The 27,082-nt window shown below is 45.1% G+C and overlaps 1 protein-coding gene across 2 annotated transcripts in view; it reads right to left on the bottom strand.

Moving 5' to 3' along the window:
* The window catches only part of LOC117420627 (diacylglycerol kinase theta-like), a 124,526-nt gene that overhangs the window by 26,685 nt on the left and 70,759 nt on the right, over positions 1–27,082 (bottom strand). For both annotated transcript variants that reach the window (XM_034034126.3, XM_034034127.3), the window contains exons 3-14: positions 16,480–16,579; positions 15,258–15,343; positions 10,435–10,560; positions 9,920–10,073; positions 5,127–5,201; positions 4,561–4,661; positions 3,988–4,211; positions 3,518–3,608; positions 3,282–3,336; positions 1,842–1,903; positions 624–774; positions 318–356 (exon numbers count right to left, since the gene is read on the bottom strand). In XM_034034126.3, coding sequence (XP_033890017.3) covers positions 318–356; positions 624–774; positions 1,842–1,903; positions 3,282–3,336; positions 3,518–3,608; positions 3,988–4,211; positions 4,561–4,661; positions 5,127–5,201; positions 9,920–10,073; positions 10,435–10,560; positions 15,258–15,343; positions 16,480–16,579 — 1,264 coding nt within the window. The remainder of the gene's footprint in view (positions 1–317; positions 357–623; positions 775–1,841; positions 1,904–3,281; positions 3,337–3,517; positions 3,609–3,987; positions 4,212–4,560; positions 4,662–5,126; positions 5,202–9,919; positions 10,074–10,434; positions 10,561–15,257; positions 15,344–16,479; positions 16,580–27,082) is intronic.

The following is a 27,082-nucleotide window of genomic DNA, read 5'->3' as shown; positions in this document are numbered from 1 at the left end:
TTGTTTGTTAGGCTTTTGAATAAAACCAGACTTTTCTTTTGTTCCTGAAACCAAACTGTGTACTTGATTTTGTGTACAGAACCCGTGAATACGCCACTTAGACAGGCACAACAAGCACAATGTGCACAGACTCTTCAAATATTTGCCAGTCTGAGAGAATATGTTTGGCAGGTGCTTAAGTTTAATGCTTCTAAAACTAGTCCAAGTTTTAAAAAGGAACTCAGTCAGAGCTAATACTAAAACTGGCATATAAAACTAGCCCAGGCATCTCACAGGTAAGTTTGTCATAATAAAAGCACTTATAAAAATGACCTTACCTTGCCATGTGTAAACATGACTGACAGAAACTAGATGAACTGTAAAGAAATAAAAAGGTATGTCAGTAACATACAAAGTATATTCAATAAATTACATTTTACAGAGTTCAGCTCCATATCATTATTTCAATAAAAAGGAAGAGATGAATTGTTGTTAATGCTAATATGAAAATTGATTTTAAATACACCTTTAATAAAGAAAATAAAACTAGCAACATGACTGTAAAAACAATATTAGGTGTCCATATATACTGTAGTGGCACATTCTCGCTTTTATACTGATGAAAACTGGACCTGATGGCTTACTTTTAATGGCGAGGTGTTCTTGAAGAAGTTCAGTGTATTCTTTTTCACTCAGCTGTACTGGTAGTCCGCTCACCAACAGGTTCACCTGCACCACGGAGTTCCTGTTCTCCACAATGTAGAACCGGGTCTGGTTCATTTGTCGAATAGAGTTCTGCAAGGAGACGAAACTGAATGCAATTAAATCTGTTTTTTCTTGTTTTGAATGTCATTTTCCTGCATTTAGCACAGGACTTTGCTGACAACACCATTCGTTTCTGTGGACTACCACTAAGAGCACGTTTAAGAGGGAACTTCAAACTTCTATAATTAACATTATTCAAGGCCACTTGGTGTATTTGCAAGGTCAAAAGCTTTGTGATGTTGTATTGGCATTACTAACTCTGAATGTTCTAAACAACAATGCTCTGTGGACGCTCTGGACTCAATTCAATTGATCTAAAATGGTGGCACGGAGTATATTACAGTCTGCAAAAACGAGGGTCCTATTTTGAGAATCTCAACAGCAGTATTTTGATCTGCCACCTGTTGAGATCAATTGAACATGTTTTTACTTCTCTAGCTCTCAATGGACTGTTACTCCAATTAATTGTGAACTAAGGGGGAAGAACCAGATGTAATAAATATTATAGCTGCTGTGTTGGGTTTCTATTGGTGAAAAAAAATGTCTGCACATACATTTCTGTATTTTATTACTGACACAAATCTTAAATAAACATTAACTTACTTGGAAGCCACACAAGATTCATTTTCTCCCCCATATCAAAATGTTTCAATTTATAAAGATACATCTTTCATGGCTCTCAAAGATCCATTTTCTAACAATATCTTGAATATTAACAATAAAAATCCCTTTGAGATACAGTGTAACATGAGGTTTGCACCTTTCCTGAAAATAAACTAATCAAGTATTTGTTGAAATGTATGTTGTATACACAGTACTTCACAACATACAAAAATTCAGATAGATTTTGGGCCCGTTTCACAAATAGAGATGATTTCCAGTATCTGCAGGTTTACCCACAGCATCTTCCAGCCAGTGCAAGCGCTTCGCAGTTTCCAAGCTATCAAGCTACCTTCTTTGATGCCTTCCACAGAACAGTATTTCCAGTTTTGTAGGAATCAGCTCAGCTATACTAAATGAATAACAGATAAGGAGACTGCTACATGGAAGGGGTTTGTGCTCCTCTTTAATTAACGCTCTTGTCAAGTTTAAGATACCTTTCTGATGTCCTGAAGTTTCTCCAGTAAAAGTTCCTGGTTTGTCAGCACTTGACGTTGAACTAAAAAAAAAAAAAAAAAAAACAATTATATATATATATTATATATTATATATACACACACACAAAGCACAACAGAAACGCAACTCAGGTCTAATGGATTTAATCAAATATTTGCATAAACCTGATCAGCCTCTGGACAGACTGCTGTGGGATGTTCCGCCACTCTTCCTGTGCAGTTGCAGCCAGCTGGCGAAGGTTAGCTGGTCATGGTTGTCTCCTGTGGATGGCACTGGCGATTTGGTCCCACAGATGTTCTATAAAAGCTGTCCACGGCAAGACCTCAACATTGTTTTCTTCAAGTCGTGCAATTGTAATCCTAGCACTGTGTGGTCTTGCATTGTCCTGCTGGAAAATCGACACTTCCGGATTGGCTTGCAGGAATGGAAAAACTGTTGCCTCAAGGACTTCGTCAATGTATCGCTGAGCAGTAAGGTTGCCCTCAATCTGCACCAATGCTGTTCTTGTGTTAAAGGAGATTCCTCCCAACATCATCACACTTCCAGCGGCCCGCTTGAACAACACAACAGTCAGCATAACGGTCCTGGGCCGGTGTGGTGACCCTCTGCCTTCTAGGACGTGGCCTCACAGAGCCGGTTTCCTGGTTTCTCTAGACTAGTCTGCTGATTGTTGAAGCAGAACATCTCATTCTCTGGGCAACTTCTCTCAGACAGGCTGCCTTCAATCATGCTGATAGCAACCAGGCGATCTTCATTAATCAAGCGGGACACGGTCGTATCTTTCACTGTTCTTGCGTTAAAGTCATGTCATTTTGAATGGCTATTTATACAGATTCTTAACCAGCTAATTTTGGCAATTTTAATTGAACTCAAATACCAAACACTGAGCACCTGGCGTTTTTATAAAATCACTTGACTTGAGCTCAGTATTTTGTTATCCCAAGGAACAATACTACTCAAACAATCAACAAACCTATCTGCTCACTATTTGAAATGTAAATGACACTATGTATGTGCCCAATGAGCTATTGATGTAAAACTTATACCTGTTGCGTTTTCATTGTGCACATGTGTGTGTGTGTGTATGTATATATATATATATGTATATATATATATATATATATATATATATATATATATATATATATATATATATATATATAGATATATATAGATATATATATAGATATATAAATTAGCATTTTAAGTCATTGAAAACAGTATCTTCCACTTTAATACAAACCATGCAGTCAGAACTAAAAGGACCAAATACACATGACGTTGTTGATGACCAGGGGCATAAATCCAGACATCCTTGCTAGAGTGAATTCCACTAGAGATAAAACATTGTCCTCTGCCCCTTCTCTGCCCAATTTAAATGATTCCATTTCTCATTCCTTTTCATTTCCTCTACCCCTTACCTTGAGTGCTCCCCATGTGCACTTCCACAATTCTTAAACCCTCTGGGTCTTCATCCTGTTTAATAAACATGAATTGTATAGGAAATTGTGTCAATAGCAAGATATGCAGGTGTAAACAAAGAATACTTGCTGTTCAGCATTTTTTTGTTAAAGATATGCAATTTAATGTACTGCCTTCTAACTCTCACTGAAGAGCCACAATCGAATCATTAATTTAAAGCATTGTACTTAATTACCGATTTTCCTAGCTGCTGAAGAACTTCTTTAATGACAGACTCGACAGTGCTTTTCTTGGTGATCAAGATAGTGATGTATGCCACTCCCAGTCTAAAACAAAAAAAAAAACATTGACATGTCTTCAATTAGTAGGTGCATGTTACCCACAACCTAAAATTGAGGGAGGGGGTCCAAACAACAACGGCCACATAGGAATTAGAGTTGCCGTACATTTTTTTTTTAAATCTAAAATTGAGAAACATGACAAAGCCACAATGGGCAAAAATCAGCTCAGACTCTCTCAGTTGTTGGTGTTAACCCTATATTGAAAGGGATAATAATTAGGCACTGGCTCCTGGAAGGCAGCATGATAGCTTCTCTTCAAAGGACAATCCTGAAATGAACACCCCATGCCATTCAGTCCTGAGCCTTTCTCATGTAGAGCCCAGCAATGGTGCCCCAGTGTATTATCCCTACAATTGTGACTTACTTTAACCATCCAGCATATATATTGAGGACTTCGCTCTCCTTTGGCTTGGCTCGGAGCACCCAGGCCTCAGGCACAGACTCCTTAAACACGGACTGCGACTTGGGGTTTTCCGTGGCCCCATTGCAGTTGGTGATATCCTCGTTAACCAGGACCTGTTGGCAGTATACCTGGAGCTCATAGTCTTGAGGCTCATTTGGAATGTAGTAAATTCTCAGCGCTGCTTCCTGTCCAGCCAAAATAGAGAGCTTCTGTTATGTATAAGGAGCTTTAGTGTTAAGTTAGGATTTTGTGCTCATAAAAGTGAGGATAAGCAAAGAGGTGATGTACCAAAAGTCTTGTAAACTCATTTTAAAACCTATAGAATATTCGGGGACTCCGAAGGGAGCTTCACATTGGCTCTGGATTGTCATACTAAAGTTCCAAAGTGTGACGATCCATACAGTTCATCGGACTTTGCTACTTTTAATCTTGTCATTCTGCACCTCTGTTTAAATCAGAATAAACGGTTGTAAACTTGGATTCCATACAAAGCTTTTAGGTTTTACGAATATGCTTCTGGAAATAAACTCTCACCACAACTTGTTCGTTTTTCACTATCCGTGGAACTGATATGGTGCGAAACTGGTTGCGCTTCACTGCATCATTGCCATCAAATATCTTTAGGGTCTGTTTGCCTGAGAACAACACGTTAGATCAGAGTTACCAGGCAACAATCATGGAGATACAGAACACAAAATATATAATCAGCATGCATCAAAGTTGTTCAGTAGGAGCAGATTAAGTAGAATAAAGCATGTTAAGCTAATTATTTCCATGAAACCTTAAATATTAGCATCACTTTTTAGGTCTCACATTGACCTATACTACCCTGTTCACTTTTATAACCCAATCAGGGTGGTCCCAGGAAGGGAATTAGTGAAGTGGTACAATCACCTCACCAACTTGCTATGAAAAAACAACAATAAAAGTAAAATACATGCTTACCATAATGTGTGTGTCTTTCATATAGGAAAATGTGAACCAATGAAATTATGGTATCTACATACGAGGTAGGAGGAATAATTCCATCAACAAGATTGCCTACAGCACATGTATCACTGAAATCTCTAAATGGCTTAAGATCAATTAAATATTCATACTTGATTCTGGTGAGGAGGTGGATTGTGTTTCTTTCAAGTTCCCTGTAACTGAGCAATCAACATAATCACGGTCATCTGGATTGAAAAAAAAAAAAAATGAAATTACTAAACCATTACAGTGCAGCCCCTTATAATGGTGCTAGTTATTTGGCTGTATTTTAGTGGCTACCATTTTCCACATATGACTATTAAACTTGCATGCTCCATTCTCAAGATAGAACACATATGTTACCTATGGCTCCTGACTACTGTCAACACACTACCAAATCCCACAAGAACAATACTATGGTAGTTATGCTGAATTTCACAGTGAGAAAATGTGATAGGCTCATTAAATTGGACATGTTTGGTAACGTTAGGTTATTATCATAACCCTGGTTCCCTGAAATAGAAATATAACCATTAACGTATGGGTATTTACCTCCTAAAGACCCGAATCCTGAAAATTGTATACCAAAGCTGCACAGTGAGCCTGTGACGCAGTCATGGCCCGCCCCCGAGGGGACAAACGGACTGTGATAACAGATCTCAGTGCCATTTTTCCTTCAAGCCTGCTGCAGTCATGGATGCAGCGACCTTGAAGGTTAATAGTTCCATTTCCATTTCAGGGAACCAGGGTTATGATAATATCCTAACATTCCCTTTCAAGTACTAAATGTAACCATTACCGTATGGGTGACTGTACCAAAGCCGTCGCAAGGGCAAGATTACAGAACGACTGGAATGCTACATTCAGCCTGTATAACCTAGTGAAGGTATGGGGAGTAGCCCAACCCCGTAGTATTGCATATGTCCTTGACAGATGCACCCTGGAACAAAGCCCATGAAGTTGCCATGCCCCTGATGGAATGGGCAGTGAGCATTTTCTGGAGGGGACAAGTTGGCCAGCTCATAGGCAGTCCTGACCGTGTCTGCTATCCATTTGGACAGCGGCTGCTTAGACAGGGCTTGACCATGGGACTTTGCCCCATTGTTTATACTGCCTCCAACTTTGCGTCTTGTCACTGTAGTATGCCAGGGCCCTGGGCAAAGCATATGGAGCTGTGGTTCTCTGTTAGACTGGAAAGGAGGTAGATGGAAAGCCTCCAATTCCACAGACTGGTTGACATGAAATGCAGGGATAGTCTTTGGCAAAAAGGCAGAAATTAAGCAGGCTTTCGCTATTGAGAATGCCTGCATCTCACTCACCCGCTTTACGGAGGTGATAGCGAGCAAAAAAGCCGCACTGAGCAATACAAATGTCAGCTCAGCTGAATGCAGGGGCTCGAATGGAGGCTTCATGAGTACATTAAGCACCACGTTTAGCTTCCAATGAAGAACAACAGCCTTCAAAAGGTGGACAAAGCCAAACATTGCCCTGCTAGGAAGTGAGCTCTTAAAGAGACCGAGTCAATCTTGACATGGCAAGCTGAAATAGCTGGCAGACTCAAAAAGGTCCTGCAAAAATGGCAGTATAACTGCCATGAGACAGGTCGTGTGGTCGAGCCCACAAGGAAGACACCATGTCTGGAAAACACCCCACTTGTACCCATGCTGGTAACAAGTGGACGGTGCCGGGTGTCAATGACCTTATCAGAAAGCCCCAGACTGCTCAAATGTAGCCGTTCAGGGGTGAGACCCGACAGCTGCAGGCTCGATGGGTCGGGATGCCATAACATCCCCCGTGCCTGACTGAGCAGGTCGCAGCGTTTCGGCAGTCTACATGGCTGGCCGCTCAGTAGCTGCATCAGGGTTGAAACTACTAGGGAGCACCTTGGCCCGGTCCTGCCTGATTTTCTCCAGCCTGTGGCTTGGCCTGCGGCTCCTGTCTCTGTGCAGGGCAGTGGAATATATTAAAGCCTCCGCGGCATCAGTTTGCCACTGGTTTACATACTGGAGGTGGTCGCCTGGGAAGCAGACGAACCAGCTCCTTTGTGGATTCAAACCATGCCCTGGAGTGATCGGGGCGTCCAACAGCGGTGTTTTGTACCCGTTAGGCACGCGTGCCTGGGAAAGCCAAAGCTGCCTATGTGCAGGTACCAGTGCAGCCAGTACGCCGATTGCCTGGAACGGTGACTCTTCTTCCTCTTCAGCAGGGGTGGGGAAGGAGAGGCAGAGTTTGAGGAGGATGAGGAAGACTGTGAGGATGGTTTCCTGCTTGAGCTACTTTCCTGGGTGCGTCGTCCACTCTCCCTTGGCACAGAGCCATGAAGTAAGGACGCAACCAACTCTCTAAGACAGGGTGATGGGGAAGAGCGCTGAGCAGGAGTAAGAGACGCACAGCGCTCCTTAGAACTGCGGGATAGCCGTTCTCAAGCGGGTGCTTGGAAAAAGGGGCACAAAAGTCGCAGAAGCTGCGATTAGCCAGTGCCTCCTTGGAATGCTCTGGCCCCAAGCAGTAAGAGCACCTGCCGTGCTTGTCCTCAATAAACAGACTGGCCTTGCATGTCTCACAAGGATAGAACCCGGGCCTGATGCAAGGAGCAAGCAATGCAGTGTACAGATACAGTTGTATAGGTGCTGCCTCAATCTGCTTACAGATATCGACTGGGTGTGTTAAGACCCAAGCAGAACTGGTTTGGTACCGGACCGGTGACCTGAGCACCGGTCAGTAGCGGCCTGGACACGGGTACGGTACCGGGTTGGTTCAGTGACTTTAGCACTAGGTTGGTATGGTACTGGGTCAGTGACTTTAGCACCGGGTCGGTACGGGTACACTCTGGGACCGGTGTGGTAACCTCAGTCCCGGTTCGGTACAGAGTGAGAAAGCGGAGCGGTGACCTTGGTACTGGTCCACCGGTTCACAGTCACCGCGGGTGGCAACGCACAGTGATGCCTACCTGTAAAAGCCACTGGCAAAACCACTCAGTCAGTACCAATACGAGACTGAGGGAAGCCTGCTTGTTAGGTGGTGATGTTAAAAAGCTGCCACCAAAACGGCATCAAGATAATATGATTGCAACTGCTTAAAGCAACAACAACAACCGAAGAGAGTATCTCGGTCCTGCGCAGTGCTGCAGAGCCCAGCAGCTGCTCTTACTGCACGTGTGCTGAGCACCACGTTGCAGACAGTATAATCTGTATAAGAACACAAAAAACAAAGAAAATACTTTCTCAACAAAAAACAGTAGTTAAACAATTACAAAAATAATATAAACAATATGCATAATTAGTAAAAACTATTACAGCGATTAGTTTAAATATTACATATTTTGTGTAAAAACACAATAAATGAGAAATATATACAGATAGAAGCAACAATGTACTTATCTGAACAAGGCTCTCTGACCAGGTCAGTCTTGAAAGGAAAAATGGTGCTGAGATCTGTGAGCGCAGTCCTTTTGTGCCCTCGGGGGCGGGGCAACTCTGCGTCACAGGCTTGCTGAGCAGCTTTGGTATACAATTTTTGCAAATCGGGTCTTTAGGAGGTAAATACCTATACAGTAATGGTTACATTTCATACTTGAAAGGGAACTAAAAAGAAGGTGTGTTAACAGCATGCTGTCTTTAATTTAAACAGCTAGTGTATTAACTACTACTACTACTCTGTGCTCCCAATCTCTGCCATTTGATAAATCTGTATTTTAATATTCATTATTTTCACTTTGTGAAATATCAAAATGGAGAACTAGAAATGGTGGTATTTAGGCTCAAACCCTGAGCATGAATCCCAATGTGTAAAACATATTGTTTGTAGCATACTTGTTTAAATAAATGTAGATGCATGTCAAACTGTAAAGTGTGTCTTTTCTTTCAGAAGAACTCCTGACACTAGACAAGCACCATGTAAGTAAACACTGTTCTTTGTCATAAAATATTACATCTATTTCATTGCCTTAGTTTTCTATTCCTGGCTATTTCTTGGTACACTTGTTTCTCTGTCTCCAGAGATCAGAGATTTTTAATCAAAAAGTCAGTACAAGTTCATTGAGTATTACCTCACAGCCTTTTTTGAACTGTTTTGTCAATTTGTGTTTTCACTTGGTATCAACATTGCTAGATAATAAAATCTGAAATAAATACTGCTATATTTTTCAGGAATATTTAAATAAATAAGTACTATAAAATGAGAAAATCCCTAAACCTAGCATGCAGAAATCTCAGCCTACCAGTTAAGGAAAGTTAGAAGTAATAAGCTAAAATGTCCTGGAAACTCCAAACAAGCTCTGCTGACAAGGTAAGGAAACTGGTATCTTATTTCTGAAAAGGATTGGAAACAATTATGCAGCTGCCTAAAAAAAAAAAAAAAAAAAAAAAGCATACATCCCTTAGTTATGTGTCTTCACAGGGAATAAATGGACTTGCATTTAGAAGTTTATCCTCGGATGACAGTACAACTAATAGTACAAATAAGACGTGCAGTAATTGTGCTACATAATTTTAGTAATTTCAGTCTATCCCAGAACGTATTCTAAGAAATAAACAGAAAAAAATAAACACTAAGCACAATCTTGCTCCTCTTCAAACTCTGTAATTCCATCTAAATGATCTTATGGGAATACGGCTCTCTGAAACACAACCTGTCATCTATTTAGTTTTACTATGAATTCCTCACGATTTAAGAGCAGTAGAATATAGAAGTACTGGTCAATTTTACCACTTTGTTTGAATGCTCACAACAGTAAACAGTTTCTTCTCACTAACCAAACACAACTTTTACACAGTCAATCATAAACTGTGGTGCTTGCCTGAGGCCACACGTTTTGGTTTATGTACAGTATCAGTATTAACACTGATTAAGGCATTAAATATGTTTTCGGGTTCCACAAGATATACATGTGATGAATATAATAACAGATTCCTTTTCTCGTTACCTGGTTCTTTTTGAGAGCTTTCAGAGATCCGGAAACAGAGCATTTTGCTGAAGTTTTGTGCGGTGACCCGCACACAGTTTGGGGGAAGAATCATTTTCTTCAGTCTTCCAAACTTACATTCTGGAAGAAGAATGATATAACAGGTTGCATGTGCCTATTAAAAAAAAAAAAAAAGAACACCTCTGTCAAATAAAATATTGCGTAATTCTTGTTAGTCATGTTGACTTTTCATATGAATTATTCAAGCATTCAATGTGGTTACGTGGTCATTTATTTTGACAAAAATTTGTAAGAGGGGACCTATTACTGTCCCTGTGAACTTACTGTTTTGGCTTGGAAAAATTAGGTTCACCTGAGTCAGTGAAAATTATGTCTTGAAAATCAATGCAACAGTAGCAAAACACTTAGGAACACTTAAAAGGTGTTATGTTATGTTAGTGAGAGTTTATTACACATTTAATTAATGCACCTGATCCTCCATATACAACGCATTCTTACAGCAACATTGTACTTACTGTGATTCCGCACCATTCACACCTCATCCCAGACAGCACTTCAGAGGAGCCACAGGTCCTCTTGCACACTTCACAGCGCGCACTAGAGGAGAGATTGCCCTCCCTCCAGTGGTGGTGACAGATGTCCTAATGCGACAGGTAAACATTCACAAATGTATTACACTGACAATTTGTAGTGTCTAAAATAACTTTGCTTATCAAATAATATTACAAACCACTGCGCTGTTGTTTTTATCAACATTAAATACTCAACATCCTCTTTTTCTGTTTCATACATGGTCACAAGTAGAGTTCATATTAGAGGGGGTCTTAGGTACTGGGAAAGGGCAAATGGATTTTAAAAACAGAAAAATGTAAACTTTATATTATTATTTTTATTTCTGCTTAGAAGTCAAACTAGGCCTACTCAAAACAGCCAGTTATCAAAGTTTCATAGAAAATGCTAACAGATTTTACTCTGAATGTTGTACATTTTTACTTTGAATGACATTCTGTACTCATTTATGTGGTTGAATTTTGTGTGCGTGAGTAAGTTGATCTAAACTGACAGACAAAAATGAATGCTAGCATAACCTCTTTATATAAAACTTGCCTCCACATACCCCCATATTGGTGATACTCTCAATGTCCTAAACCAAATTAATGGTTTCTCTAGAATATGTAAAAATGCCATAATTACCTACCTCTAATTAGATTTTTTCTGGGTGGAGATCAACTCCACACATTAACAAAAGAACCAGAGCTTGCCAGAAGCGGAAGCTCTTATGCAGTATTGTTTTTTTTTTATTCAGGGTTGTTTTGGCCCCCTTCTTACCAGGAATGCTCGAAATTGTTTGCTGCGAGAAGATTTTCTATCTTGCCAGATATTTCATTTTTTTTATATTTTGTGGGGAAGGTCCATTTTTGTCAACATAAGCAAGACAGTTATCGTTGCCAATTATTTTTATTATTTTCTCCCAATTTGGAATGGCCAATTATTTTTAGGCTCAGCTCACCGCTACCACCCCTGCGCTGATTCGGGAGGGCGAAGACGAACACACACTGTCCTCCGAAGCGTGTGCCGTCAGCTGACCACTTTTTTTCACACTGCGGACTCACCATGCAGCCACCCAAGAGCTACAGCGTCGGAGGACAATGCAGCTCTCGGGCAGCTTACAGGCAAACCCGCAGGTGCCCGGCCAGACTACAGGGGTCACTGGTGCGTGGTGAGCCGAGGACACCCTGGCCGACCTAAACCCTCCCCCCCCGGGCGACGCTTGGCCAATTGTGTGCCGCCCCCTGGGAGCTCCCATCCATGGTTGGCTGTGGAATAGCCTGGACTCGAACCGGCGACGTCCAGGCTTTAGGGCCCATCCTGCACTCCACGCGGAGCGCCTTTACCGGATGCGCCACTCGGGAGCCCCCTAGCAAGACACTTATCAACAACACTGAATTAGCTTTACCTTTGCATACTTTAGATTTAAAATATTTGCGGGCAGGCGATGGTTATAGAAGCGAACGTGCTTTCTACAGTGTACATGGCTGCACGCAGTATGAATGACTACAGACGCAACCAATCAAACTGCAGTAAGAGACTGTACAAGTGAGTGGGAGTTTTAATTTCTCGTGAAGTTTTATTTTTTTTTAATGGGAAAATGGTGAAGTCAACGTGAACTGATTAACCATTTCCAGAGTTTTTCCAGTGTTTTCCGGTGCTTATTGGCTATCCACCGATAACTTTGTCTCCCCTTTCACACTGGCACTTATACCCGGTGTGAAACCACGTATCTGGGTCGTATCCGGGTTAACTCGAATCCCAGCGACCCACCTCTGGATGTGGGTCGACACGCTTTGACCCGAGTTGAGCGAGACAAAATGCATGACAGCCGCCGAAATAACAAACAGTCATGCTGCGTGGAGGGTTCACTTCCGCAAGAAACGTTTCTGTTTATTCTGTTTAGCCATAGTTTTGTTGCTTAAGCACACCATGAGCCAGATTGCAGCAGGGATGAAGAAACATTTGCTCTAATCAACATTTGGGGCGACGGTTCAATCCAGAAAAGCTTGGATGGAAGCATCTGTAACAAACTGCTTCTGGGGCATTGACATGCGTATTGTTTAGCATGACCTTAGTCCTAGTCTCTGTAAAAAACAAACAAGCACCACATTTAACCCTTTGCGGTCCATTGTCGGACTGGGTCCAACATTGCAATTATTCCTCACAGGTCCTTTGTCGGACTGGGTCCGACATCATTATAGCAACGCAATAAACGGGTGTTTAGTCGTTTTTTCTCCGGAAAAAGCCGAGAAAACCATTCAATTGCCGAGTGGGAGCGACAGGAGCCGAGACAAGTCGGGAAAAAAAAAAAAAAAAAAAAAGGCGTATTTCATGAATAGTCATACATGGTATCAGGTATCAGATAATGGGGCGTTCATAGTAAACAAGCTGGCTGAGTGTGTCAGCGCACTGAGACTATCATGGACATTTGCAGAGCTTTTTTCAGATGTTATAGTAATAAAATAATGACTTGGATCGCATTATTGAGGAGTTTGGTGATAAAACGAGTGATCCGGAGATGATCGATTGGTATGTACGACTATTATTATTATTATTATTTATTTCTTACATAGCTGAACGCTATAGCAAACGAAAGGGTGGGGCGGGGCTGGAGATGCCTAGTGTGTGCTTTGTTGATATGCAGGGCCATTTAAACCCGTTTGACTGTGAAAAAAAATACTTTTAAACAGCGCGTATAAAATTAACTGCGCGTGTGAAAATTAATTAGACCTGGCGTGCCTGACGCGCGATTAATAAATGGACCGCAAAGGGTTAAACGCCACTGAGGAACTTTGTCTTTCAAAAGGAGGCAAAAGCCTCCGCACAGAGGTCCTGTAAAAACTGCAGAATGACTGGCATGGGGCAAGTCATGGGACCAACCTGACGTGCCAAACACCAAGTTTGGAACACGCCCCACTTGTATCCATATTGCGAGCGCGTTGAAGCAGCTCTCGCATTCTACAGAGTTGACATGACTCTCTCGGACAAGCTTAACTGGCCGAACCGGAGCCATTCAGGGGCCAGACCCAGAGCTGTAGGCTCGATGGGTTAGGGTGCCTCAATGTCCCCTGCACCTGGCTGAGCAGGTCATGGCGCATGGGCAATTGCCAAGGCTGGTGGTGCAATAGTTGCATCAGCATGGAGAACCACGTTCTCCTGGGACAGTACAGGGCCACTAAGGACCCTGGCTCATTCCTGCCTGATTTTTTCTAGGCACATTGGAAGCAATGCTACTGGTGGAATAGCATAAACGAGAGTCCTCGGCCACTTGTGTGCAAGGGCATCGACTCCCAGCAGACCCCCTTTCCCCAGAACAACGAGCGGATTCCAGGGAGACAAAAAGGTGAAGCTCTGCTCTCCCGAACCTGTCCCAAATCAGGCTCATCACCTTGGGTGGAGCCTCCACTCTGAACCACACAGGACTCCCCTTGATAGGAGGTCTGCGGTGTGGTTTTCTGCTCCTGGCAGATGTATCGCTCTCAGGGAGAGCAGGTGCTCGTGAGCCCACAATAAGATTTTGTGGGCTACCCGATGGAGACGGGGCAAGCGCAGGCCGTCCTGGTGGTTGATGTAAGCCACCACGGTTGTGTTGTCTGTCCTGATCAACAAGTGTCTCCTCTGCACCACCTGGAAGAAACTCTGCAAGGCCAGAGAAACTGCTTGCAGCTCCAAGATGTTTATGTGTAGCCTCACCCAAGGGGGGTGCCACACATCTGGGTGCTGCTGCCAGAAGCCTCTGCAAGGTGACGACCTCCTGTGACACACAAGGGCTGAAACAGCCTCAGGCATGTGTGAAGCCTCTGGATTCTGTCCTCTGACAGAATGGTGATCATGCTGCTTGAGTTCAAGCAGGTTCCCAGATAGATGTAGTCTGGGACGGTACCAGCTGACTTTTTGACAAGTTCACCATCAGGCAGAGTCTGTTGAGGTCAACGGTCACCAGTTCTGTGTGCGCTACTGCCTGCACTGGAGACTCAGAACATATGAGCCAGTCGTTCAGGTAGTTGAGCACTCTGATGCCTTGTAGCCTCAGAAGGGCCAGGATACCCTCCATGCACTTTGAAAAGGTGCATGGGGCTAGAGAAAGGTCGAACGGCAGAACACGGAACTCGTAAGCAGTCCCTTGAAAGGAGAACCGCAGATATTTCCTATGGCCGGGTCTTATCGGGACATGGAAGTTGGTGTCTTTCAGGTCCACCATAGTGAACCAGACACCTGGTCTGACAGACCACAAGAGCTGTTTCATTGTCATCTTGAACTTCCTGCCGTTCAAGAACAGAGTGAGCTATTAGGGGTCGAGAATGGGCCGTAGGCCACCGTCCCTTTTTGGCACCAGGAAGCACCTGGAATAAAACCCTGACCAAGTCGGAGGGGTCTGTTACCTGAATAGCCCTTCTTTGTAACAGGGTCTTCACCTCTTGGAACACCACCAGGGCATCTTGACAGTTGGAGACAGTAACCACTCCCGAAAAGGGGGGAGGGCCCTGTTTGAATTGGAGCGAGTAACCGAGCTGTACTATGGTGAGCACCCAGATGTCCGTGGTGCTTGATCGCCAGTAATCCAGTTGGCTCCTTGAATAAGGGCCCTGGACTTGTGGCAGCAAACCCCTAGGGCTGCTGCTGAGCCGTTGGTGGTTTCGCTGTTGCTTTTTGTGCATAAAGCGGTCGGAGGTATTCGCAATGTCTAATGGTTAGATAAAGGAGGAACGTAACCAGAATATTTAGTAAGCTAGGGTTGGGGTAAAATGTATAATGTAAAGTTTTAAATCGAAGACGACACACTTACATGATCTTGGTGGCCATCATGGTGACACTGTCGACAGTCACTACAGCTAAAAGGAGAGCAGTCGACATGGACATGCAACTCACACACTGAAAAAAAAAAAAGGAGGGTGGCAGGGTGGTTAGTTTTCAAACTCTGAACAAACGGCTCACCAGGTTAAAAATGTCTGACAGGAAAAAATCAAACAAAAGCCACCTTTGTGAGCAACTTGATTGAGCCCCACCTGGTTTCTCATTATAAATTACAATCAGTCTCTGATGGGTGTGTCAGGAACATGAAACGGCTGTTTGTTTTTTTCATTTAGTAATTTTATTAAATGTAACTCATTTAAAGTTTACTTGTAATCGGTCAGAAAAAAATACAATACATTTCAGCACTATAATCACACATTTAGGACAAGGTTTGGTTCAGTTTCATAACAAATGAAACAAAAGCAGTTACACTAACTCACAAAAGCAGTTACACTAACTCAATCCAGTTCTACGCTTGTAACCCTACCCAATGAGTGTGAACCACAGGGTGTCTCTCAGAAAACACTGAGATATTTTCAACAAATGAGAAAATCAAGGTGAACTGTAAAACCAATAACAGCTGATGTGTACCTAATTTAATCCCAACAGTTAAAGTTTAAATTGTCTGAGCAGAAAAACTGAGGATAAACTTGAACTATATAACTTAGTTGTTTGGTTCTAGTTTTGTAAAATTAATTGGTGTTTAACCTTTAAAAAAAAAAAAAAAAGAAGGAGTTAATAAAGACTGGAGTAAACCTTGAAAATATGGTCAATAGTAACAAGTCATTTTCTAATCCGTTATGGAATTTTTAATCCAGAACTAAAACCATCCAAACTAAATTCTACAGGGTTAAAGGGTAATTTCAGTAGTACCACAAATGTTACTACTGACTTACCACTGATATTCTTTATCTCAATTTTGACACGCCAAGCACATGTCAATTTTTTCATCATTGAATAATTCCAATTTTCTGACATGTCGATACATTTTTAATGAGCTTATAAGGGAATTTGCTTGCAATTCTCCCTGTACTGGTATACCTGATTATATATACACTACAGTATAGTCTTCTAAAATGCAGATTCTGAAAATCATAGTTGGCTAATCATGGACCTCTTTCTGCAAAACTTGTGACTTGCCAGCCACTGATTCTCTAAAGTTTGCCCCACGTGAGACAGAATGACACATCATTGATGATAAATATTAACTGTACCTTCACAACGCAAGGCGGAGCTCTCCTCCAGTTGCTTTCTACAAACTGAACAGAATTTCTTCTTATGGCCAAGAGGACTGAAACAATGGGAAACTGGGACCTGTGAATATCAAGAATATAAAATAAGCTTCCTTGTAAAATGGCTTTGATAAAGTGCACCTGGGTCAACAGCATTTCAAACTGAATACTTACCACCATGAGTGGAAGTTAAGGACTTCAGGCCACTTTGGTATTGAGCCTTTTATTTAATTATTAGTCAAATATTAACAGAAATTAAACAGAACCATATAAAACAATAGCGTCTGTAAGTCCCCAGACTTAAGAATCAAATTCAGCCAAACTGCAGGATCTGAAACCGGAGTTGGGGTGGTAGAGTTAGATCTTGGCAATGAAAGACAGCGTATGAAAAAAACTAGGTTATGATTTTAAAGTTGCCGGTAAAGTAATTGGAGACATCAGTGTGTATTATAATGCAGTGTTTTGTTCAGGTTGACTAATATGAGTGACATTCTGCATGACTGCCTCCCTGACCGTCCAAGTAGATTTTCTGCTCTATTATATAAATATCTTTGGTTCAGCTGATGCACTGAGACTAGAGAAGTTAAACTGGTGCTGGCAACATGTTTGGGCAAAAAATAATTAAAGATGCAGATCATTCTACAAGGGAACCAGTGATTCCAAACATCAACATTTTTTACAAACATGTATAGTAAGTAAGCAGCAGACTTGTAATCGAGTCCTCAAACCTTGACTTCGAGTCCAAGTCACAAGTCCTTGACTTCAAATCCAAGTCCTTGAAACAAACTCAAATCAATTTTCATTAAAACTAGTGGTAGTCTTGGGGGAACAGTAATGGACACTGTCTGATATCCCTCAGGAAAAATGCACAAATAATAAAAAATAAAAATACAAACAAAATGATTTCCAATTATTTTCTTCTAGCTAGATTATTCTGTTTGCATGGATTTTTCAACTTTTCTGTCACTATCTTCTTTTCTTTTGGAATTGGAATACTGTTTGAATGTACCTAATGTTTATAGATAAGCTTTAAGTTCAAGTTTGGGGACGTTGTTTTTCACTTTGATAGAAGTCGTGATCTGGATTATAGAGCTGGTGTAGTGTTAGAAAGTGGTACACCGTCAGAATGTGGTACCCGGTCAGTTTTTGGTACAGGTGCGATCAACTGTGATCTGATGGGTGTTGTCAAAAAGAGGTACATTTACCATTAATTATACTTTTTTTTGCAAACATAAACTGGAAACAGACAATCAATTTCTCTAAAAAAGAAAAAAAACAATTCACGATTAGTCCACCGCAAAATTGCACAAGTAAAAAAAAAAAAGTTACAAGACCCAATGTATTGCATATGATAAATATTTGCATACAATTTTCTTAATGGTGGAAAAATATTATAAATTGCATTAAAAAAAATGATGTAAGAGACTGGAAAATATTATAAATTCAATAAAAAAAAGATGTAAAAGACAGAAAACAGCATAATGTACCAGATTTGAATGGGCGCTTCCCTGCTTTCGTAGCAGGAAGTTGTTTAGGCATGCGTGGGCAAGCGCTGAGTACCACTTTTTAACGCATACCTGAAAATAACACTACACTGGTAAGAAATTAAAGTTACTTTCACCTCTGTGACTATAGCATCTACTTTGACTTCAACTCGGGTAAAATCTGCCAATCTGATTTAGACATTAACGGAACTGTATGTAACACGAATGGCCTTATTTCGGGTTTGTGCCCCTATAAAAACACTTATATAAAACAAAAATAAACAAACAAAAACCTAACTCTTACAGCTCCCTGACTAACTTGCAGGACAGCTTAGCTGTTTACCTGACATACAAAACATATAAACACTTTTACACAAATGTATCTAAACCAAACGTAGGTTCAAGCTACACACAGTACCTTATTTTTTCAGTATACAACATCCAGTCTGGGCTTTTCACACAGCAGCAGCCCTTAGCAGACTGACTGCTCTCCTTAAATATTGGCAGTTGGCTCTAATTTACAATAACGAGCTAAGTGCCAAAACAATAAAACAATTAACAAATAATAATATAATTAAACAATACAATGAGATTACACAAAAACAATTATCTTGGCAGGGAGGCTTTTCACCTTGTCCCTGCCACAAAACAAACATTTTTACACTTGCAGGTCCCCTGCCCTGCCGCTTGGGGTGGGGTGTTCGGAGGAGCGAGCGAGAAAGGCGTTGTAACAGGGAGAGATCTGGACTGGCCATCTGACGCATGCACGATGCCTCATGAAGGGGGCGGCAGTCCCGTGGGGTCTGCCTGCCAGTCATGGCGTTGACACGGAGAGGTGGGGAAGAGGGTGTGTGCGCTTTCCCCCTCTCTGAGTGGCTGGGAGGCGGGCTTTAATGAGATTGTTTAACCTATAAAGTAATACTCTGCTGTTTCCTCAGATCTGCCCCTTTAGACTGGAACAGCGAGCAAAGCGGTCTCGTTTGACTACAGAGGGACGGGAGGAAAACAAACGTCCGGAAAGAAAAACTAAAGAAAATAATTTTAAAGAAAGAGAGAGAAAAGTGGGGAATCGTTGGGCAGCCCCGATATTGTTGTGCAGTGAGCTGGAGACAGCATAGAGTAGGACGGAGGCCCGGGTCGTACGGGTAGCGGCGACTGGGGAGATTTACGCTGCGAAGTGTAGCACATTTATTTTGTAGTTTTTCCTTACTGTGTTTTATTTTCCCTGTTTCTTTTTGCCTTTTTCGTTTTTCATAATTTGTGAGCACCTGCGAGTACTGGACTGTACCTGAGTACCCTGCCGTGGTATTCCCCATAGGTTCTGGATACCATAGCTGGTAGCCAGACCACGGACCACAGCGCCCTCTACGGGCTCAAAGAAATCTGTGCAACTCCCAGGAGTAAAAAAATAAAACAGAGCACCTGTGTGGTGTTTCAACTACAATTTCTGTCTCCCGTGTCAGTGAATACCCACACCCTTCCACAGGCGTGTAAAATAAAAAAGAAGAAGTACGATCAGTGTGATCAGTGAAGGCTACTGCCCAGCCTGATCACAGTATTTTGTGTTTGTTATTTTGTTTTATTTAAAACCTTTATTTTGCTCTGTGAGCAAGTGTTTTTGTTTGAATATATATATATTTTTTTTGTTATTTAAAAACGGCGCAAACGCCATTGCACCGTACCTGCAGTGTTTCCTTGTTTTTTTCTTGCATTCTGGCCTGGCATCACCGCATCGGCTACCCTGTCACAGGTACCATTAAAACTGGGCTACTACAGAGGGCTTCTTTTAAGGCCTGTTCTGCCTCTTCGGTCCATTTGACCATAACGGGCCCTCTACCTCGGGTCATCTCGGTCAATGGGTATGCAATAGTTGCATAATTGGGTACGAACCTTCTATAGTAGCCTGCTATGCCCAGAAATGCTCACCTGCTTTTTATTAACAGGTTTCAGTCACTTCTTAACAGCGGTTACTTTTGCCTACTGAAGCTTTATTAATCCCCTACCGACAATATACCCCAGGTATTTAGCCTCCTCCATACCTAGAGTGCACTTTTCTGGGTTAGCCGTCAAACCAGCCTGCCAAATGGTCTAAGACTGCCTGAACTCGGGGCAGGTGACTCTCCCAGTTTGAACTCTGTATGACCACGTCATCAAGATACGCCGCGGCGTACTCTCTGTGAGATTTCAATATCTGGTCCATTAGCCTCTGAAAGGTTGTGGGGGCTCCATGCAGACCGAAAGGCATCACTGTATATTGATACTGGCCATCCAGGGTACTAAAGGCGGTTTACTCCTTGCTTGCGGGAGACAAAGGTATTTGCCAATAACCCTTGGCTAGATCTAGGGTGGTAATGTAATGGGCTTTGCCTATGCTCTCCAATAATTCGTCTATTCGGGGTATGGGATAGGCATCACATTTTGAGACTTCATTCACCTTACAGAAGTCGTTACAAAACCTCCAGGTGCCGTTGGATTTCGTTACCATTACTATTGGGCTGGACCATTCGCTCACAGATTCGTCTATTACGTCCGCGGCGAACATTTTCTGGACCTCATCCTTTATGGCCGTGCACCGTGCTTCCGGCACCCGATATGGTCTCATGCACACTTTGGCTCCCGGAGGGGTTATAATGTGGTGTAAGGTGAGGTGTGTTTTCCCTGGTATTCCCGAGAATACCTGGCAATTCCTGTATACAAATGTTTTAACCTCATGCTTCTGGGAGGGGGACAGTGTTTCTGCGACCTTCACCTCTGGTGTTGGGAAGGTTCTCTCTGGGGTTGACGCTACCAATGCTTCCCTTTCTTTCCAATGTTTTAACAAGTTCACGTAGTACACTTGTACTTCAGGCCGACGGCCAGGCTGCCGAACCCTGTAATTCACCTCTCTTAACCTTTCCAACACCTCATAAGGCCCTCTCTACTTAGCTAACACTTTACATTCCACTGTGGGAATTAACACCAACACCTTATCCCCGGGTGAAAAAACTCTTACTGTGGCTTGTCGGTTATAGCTGTAACTTTGTTGCTCTTGTGCTCGCCGTTGGTGTTCGGGTACTATGTGACCGTGGCTAGCCTCTTTTGCATGGTGTTCACATCATACTGTGAAAGTGGGTGGCCTCGTGTTCCCAAGTCTCCCGTGCAATAGGAAGAATGGTGAGAAACCCAACGACTCCTGGGGTACCTCCCTGATGGCAAACATTAAGTGTGGCAGCATACAGTCCCAATTCTTCCCATCCTTGTCTATTACCTTGCGGAGCATAGATTTCAAAGTCCGGTTAAACCGTTCCACTAAACCATCTGTTTGTGGGTGGTAGAACGACAGTTGAATCTGCTTCACATTCAACAGGGTACATAAATCTAAGAATTCGGGACATGAAGGGGGTGCCGTGATCCGTCAAGATCTCTTTGGGCAGCCCAACCCGACTGAACATCAGCCAAAGTTCCTTAGCGATGCCTTTGGTGGCCATGGTTCTAAGGGGTATAGCTTCGGGATACTGGGTTGCGTAGTCCATTACAACTAAAATGTATTGGTGTCCCCTAGCCGACTTTGGTAGGGAACCAACCAGGTCCATAGCGACTCGTCTCAATTATTGGGAGAGGTATCAGTGGGCTTCTAAAAGCCGGTTTCGGGGCAGTTAATTGGCACTCCAGGCATTCTCCGCAATGCCGGCTTACCGCAGTATGTACACTGGGCCAGTAAAACCGCTGCAGAATCCTATCACGGGTTTTCATTTCCCCTAGGTGTCCCCCTAGTAAATTTAAAACCGTGGCCCTATACCTATTAGGCACCAATAACTGCTGAAACTCCTCCACCCCGATTTTGTCTATCTTATACAATAGCCCCTCATTCATTGCAAAGTAATGGGGGGATATTTCACCCTCAACACCTTCCAGGACCTTCCCATCCACCTTTTTTATGTTTGCCCTTGCATTTTGTAATGTGAGGTCCTGGATCTGAGCAGTACCGAAGTTCCCGGGGTTGGGTTCTACATTCCTGTGACAGGATTGACCGAGGTTTGAGACTCAGAGACAGTATAAATTTCAAAAATAAAGTTTTTAATAAACAAAAATACAAAATAAACCAGCACGAGGGCCAAACAAAAAGGTTTCAAACACAAAATACAAACACAAAACAAAAACTTACAAAATAAAGTTTCCAGGCTGGGCGTTGCCTTCACTGGAACAGAAAACACAGCACAAACAAAACACTCCTTCTCTTTCCAGAACTCTCTCTACAACTCTCCAACTCTCTCTAGCCAGGGCCTCTCCCCTGGCTTTTATCCCCTGTGGCTGGAGCCCAATTAATCAATAATTGCTAATTAGTCAATTAGGGCTCCAGCCACATTTTCACATGTTTCCCTGGCAGGGAGGAATTTTAACCCCCTCCCTGCCAGTCCCAACCATGATCATAAAGACGGGGCAGTCCCCCCGTCACATATCCCCCCCCCTTGTGCCAAGCACAACATGGCCTAAATGGCCACCTTCCCCCTCAGTCTCAGTCCCGGAAGAGGGGGAAGCACAGTGTCCATGGGGGTGGCCATGGTGGGACGTCCGGCACCACCCAATTCTTCGTTGCCGGCAGCTCCCTCTTCCGGGGCTCCGGCCACACACTATCTTGCCGCGAAAGTGCCGCTGGGGGAGCTGGTCTCCTGACCTCCCTCCCCCTCTTCATGGCCAGCAACTCCCCTCCATGGGGCTCCGGCCATAGTGTAGCGACCCCAGGCGAAGCAGGATCCCTGGCAACCCCAGGCGAAGCAGGATTCCCGAAGACCCCAAGCGACGGCAGCAGCAGCGGACCCTCGGGAGGCGACGGCAGCAGCAGCGGACCCTCGGGAGGCGACGGCAGCAGCAGCGGACCCTCGGGAGGCGACGGCAGCAGCAGCGGACCCTCGGGAGGCGGAGACGGGAACGGCGGCCCGGCTCCCTCTGGTGACGGAGGCGGGAACGGCAGCCCGGCTCCCTCTGGTGGCGGAGGCGGGAACGGCAGCCCGGCTCGTCTCCCTCTAGTGGCGGAGGCGGGAACGGCGGCTCGTCTCCCTCTAGTGGCGGAGGCGGGAACAACAACTCGTCTCCCTCTGCTGGCGGAGGCGGGAACATAACTCGTCTCCCTCTGCTGGCGGAGGCGGGAACAGCAACTTGTCTCCCTCTGCTGGCGGAGGCGGGAACAGCAACTCGTCTCCCTCTGCTGGCGGAGGCGGAAACAACAGCAACTCGTCTCCCTCTGCTGGCGGAGGAGGGAACAGCAACTCGTCTCCCTCTGCTGGCGGAGGCGGGAACAGCAACTCGTCTCCCTCTGCTGGCGGAGGGGGGAACAGCAACTCGTCTCCCTCTGCTGGCGGAGGCGGGAACAGCAACTCGTCTCCCTCTGCTGGCGGAGGCGGAAACAGCAGCTCGTCTCCCTCTGCTGGCGGAGGCGGAAACAGCAGCTCGTCTCCCTCTGCTGGCGGAGGCGGAAACAGCAGCTCGTCTCCCTCTGCTGGCGGAGGCGGAAACAGCAGCTCGTCTCCCTCTGCTGGCGGAGGCGGAAAAAGCAGCTCGTCTCCCTCTGCTGGCGGAGGCGGGAACAGCAGCTCGTCTCCCTCTGCTGGCGGAGGCGGGAACAGCAGCTCGTCTCCCTCTGCTGGCGGAGGCGGAAACAGCAGCTCGTCTCCCTCTGCTGGCGGAGGCGGGAACAGCAGCTCGTCTCCCTCTGCTGGCGGAGGCGGGAACAGCAGCTCGTCTCCCTCTGCTGGCGGAAGCGGAAACAGCAGCTCGTCTCCCTCTGCGGGCGGAGGCGGAAACAGCAGCTCGTCTCCTTCTGCTGGCGGAGGCGGGAACAGCAACTCGTCTCCCTCTGCTGGCGGAGGCGGGAACAGCAACTCGTCTCCCTCTGCTGGCGGAGGCGGGAACAGCAACTCGTCTCCTTCTAGTGGCGGACCCTCGGGAGGCGACTCCTCCCCTTCTGACTCTTGGGACGACAGCTCCTCCCCTTCTGGCTCTCGGGACGGCAGCTCCTCCCCTTCTGGCTCTCGGGACGGCAGCTCCTCCCCTTCTGGCTCTCGGGACGGCAGCTCCTCCCCTTCTGGCTCTCGGGACGGCAGCTCCTCCCCTTCTGGCTCTCGGGACGGCGGCAGCAGGGGAACCAGCAGGCATGCTCCTTCTGCTGGTGACGGTGATGGAGGCAAAACCAGCAGGAACTCTCCCTCTGCTGGTGGACACCTGGACCGTGGACGTTGGGCCTTCCCCCTCTTGGGCTCTGGACGCACCGACTCCCCCCTCTTGGGCTCTGGACGCACCGACTTCCCCCTCTTGGGCTCTGGACGCACCGACTCCCCCCTCTTGGGCTCTGGACGTTCGGGCTCCTCCCACTCAGGCGCAGGACGTTCAGGCTCCTCCCACTCAGGCGCAGGACGTTCTGGCTCCTCCCACTCAGGCGCAGGACGTTCGGGCTCCTCCCACTCCAGGTCTGTGTCCGATAACACTTCCGGGCAGTGGTGCTCCTCATGCCCATACTGCATGCACTGGGTGCACCACTCCTCTTCCTCTCATGTCTTCCTTCCTCTCTGCCTCCTTCTTCTCCCCTCTGTTTGCGTGGGGCAGATGGCCACTGTGTGCCCATATACCCCACAGCCAGTGCACAACTCTGCCGCGAGACTTTTTAAAAACAACTCCCCGTCGTCATCTGCCTCCTCTTCTGGCTCCCAGTCGAGCTCTCGACACGCGTTCTCTTCATGCCCGTACTGGCAGCAGTGAGCGCACCACTCCTCTACTTCACTGACGGGAGCCCCTCCCATGTCTACCTCCAGGTAATCCAGCACCATGCTGGCAATATCCTGGAGGGAAACCGGGTGGTGTCGTCTCTCCCCACCTCTTCCCACCTCTCCCCATCTCGACGCCACAGAGTGCGGATGGCTATGGGAAGGTCGTGGGGGAGGTCTGCTTCGGGGTGCACCAGCCACTCCCAGATCTCCCATGATGGTGGTGAAGGCGGTGATGTTGGAAGTGGTGGGGTGGCTGCCGAGGACGGGGTTTGCAGCTGCTCCTGGTCCCGATTGTGGGGGCATCCTGCCCAGTTGTGGCCATCCACCTCACAGCGCCCACACCAGTCAGCTGGTGGCCCATCTGGACAGGACCTCCACCGATGATCCAGCATCCCGCACCATGAGCACCAGGGGAAAAGACTGGCTGGGTCCTCCAGCTGGGGTGGCTGTTGTTGCAGCAGCCTACATTTCTTCGGCTGCTGCATCTCCTGCCTTTGCCGCTGTCTGCTCTTCTTCCCCATTTACCAAAAAAAAAAACTCCCAAAATTCAAGAGAAAAAAAAAAAAATTACTGCTCTGAGCCTCCAGGTGGCGCTATCCCGTTCTGACACCAACTGTGACAGGATTGACCGAGGTTTGAGACTCAGAGACAGTATAAATTTCAAAAATAAAGTTTTTAATAAACAAAAATACAAAATAAACCAGCACGAGGGCCAAACAAAAAGGTTTCAAACACAAAATACAAACACAAAACAAAAACTTACAAAATAAAGTTTCCAGGCTGGGCGTTGCCTTCACTGGAACAGAAAACACAGCACAAACAAAACACTCCTTCTCTTTCCAGAACTCTCTCTACAACTCTCCAACTCTCTCTAGCCAGGGCCTCTCCCCTGGCTTTTATCCCCTGTGGCTGGAGCCCAATTAATCAATAATTGCTAATTAGTCAATTAGGGCTCCAGCCACATTCTCACATGTTTTCCTGGCAGGGAGGAATTTTAACCCCCTCCCTGCCAGTCCCAACCATGATCATAAAGACGGGGCAGTCCCCCGTCACAATTCCCCAGTTCCAGGGCCTCTATCTCAATGAGACCCGGGTCGTTCTGTACCAACACACCGCTGGTACTGGCCCATTCAGGAACTGGTTCACTTTTCCCTACTTCTCGTACTGGCTCAGATCCCGGTTCACTTGTACCAACTGGGGAAACTATTTCCTGTGATGCACCAACCGTCTCTAGGATGTGGAATGAGGTCATTTCCTGCTTGCTAATCTGTATTTCTGGGGCCGAATATTTATTTGGTCCTAACTTTGAAAAGTTAGGAAAGTACCTGCTGATTATTACATCGTATGGCAGTTCAGGGACCACTCCCACCTCATACTCTAGCTCACCCTCTGATGTCTGTAGGGTGACCAGAACTGAGGGGTACGAAAGGGTGTCGCCACCAGCTTCTGGTCTTTCTCCAATTTGGGTTTGGGCACTAATTTTGCCGCGACCAATGTAAGCATACTTCCCGAATCAAGCAGGGATAATACCTCCTTCCCCTCTACCTTTACTGGACACACATGGGGGTGATTCAATTTACCATAAGACATAGCAGTAACCACGATGGGACAGGCATAGTATACAGCATCAACACTTTCTCCCTGTGGTAGGGTGTGGGAAGAGACAAGACAGACACAAAGTTCAAATATGAAACGCCGGCACAGGCGCCCAGATTTATTAGGGTGAGCTTGGCTGGCAGATGTTTTGTTATAGTTCGGGGCACTCTACCAAAAATGGTATTGTGCCCCGTCTTCATACAACACACACAGGTGTGTAATCCAAAGGAACAATAAGTAAAAAGGCTAAAGGAAAAAGGAAAACAAAATACTTTAAGGAAAAACTACAAAATAAAGTGTGCAGGTTTTTTTTCCGTGGCTCGTTGCTCCCTTTAGTGGTGGGAGCCCCGAGGAACAGGCACTGTTCTGGACCCTCTCATACACTGTGGGATGGCTCAGTCCCGCTAAACTCACTCACTAAAAACAGTGTCACAGTAAATAACCCGTGTGGCTTGCTTGCACCCCGGGTCTGTAAGCCTCGCGCCGGAATTGCAACTCCATCTCTTCGAGTCGCTGCTCCAAAGCCTCTGATATTCAGGATTCTGCCGTGAAGTCACACTCCACTATGTTTCCTGTATGAGCCAGAGAGGATACAAAACAGCGCCTTTTTATTAATTCATTCACCCTGTGTAGTCCCACCCCCCAGCCAATGACAGAACGTCAGCCGATTTCCTCACAGCTGAGTCCCGTCAACAAAACATTGCCTAACAGCGTGGGAATACATGGAGAATACGAACCCCCTATAGGCTCCCGCATGCACCTGAC

The sequence above is a fragment of the Acipenser ruthenus genome, chromosome 1 (genome assembly GCF_902713425.1).
Source record: "Acipenser ruthenus chromosome 1, fAciRut3.2 maternal haplotype, whole genome shotgun sequence".
Taxonomy (NCBI): domain Eukaryota; kingdom Metazoa; phylum Chordata; class Actinopteri; order Acipenseriformes; family Acipenseridae; genus Acipenser; species Acipenser ruthenus.
This window is presented reverse-complemented; position numbering and strand designations above follow the sequence as displayed.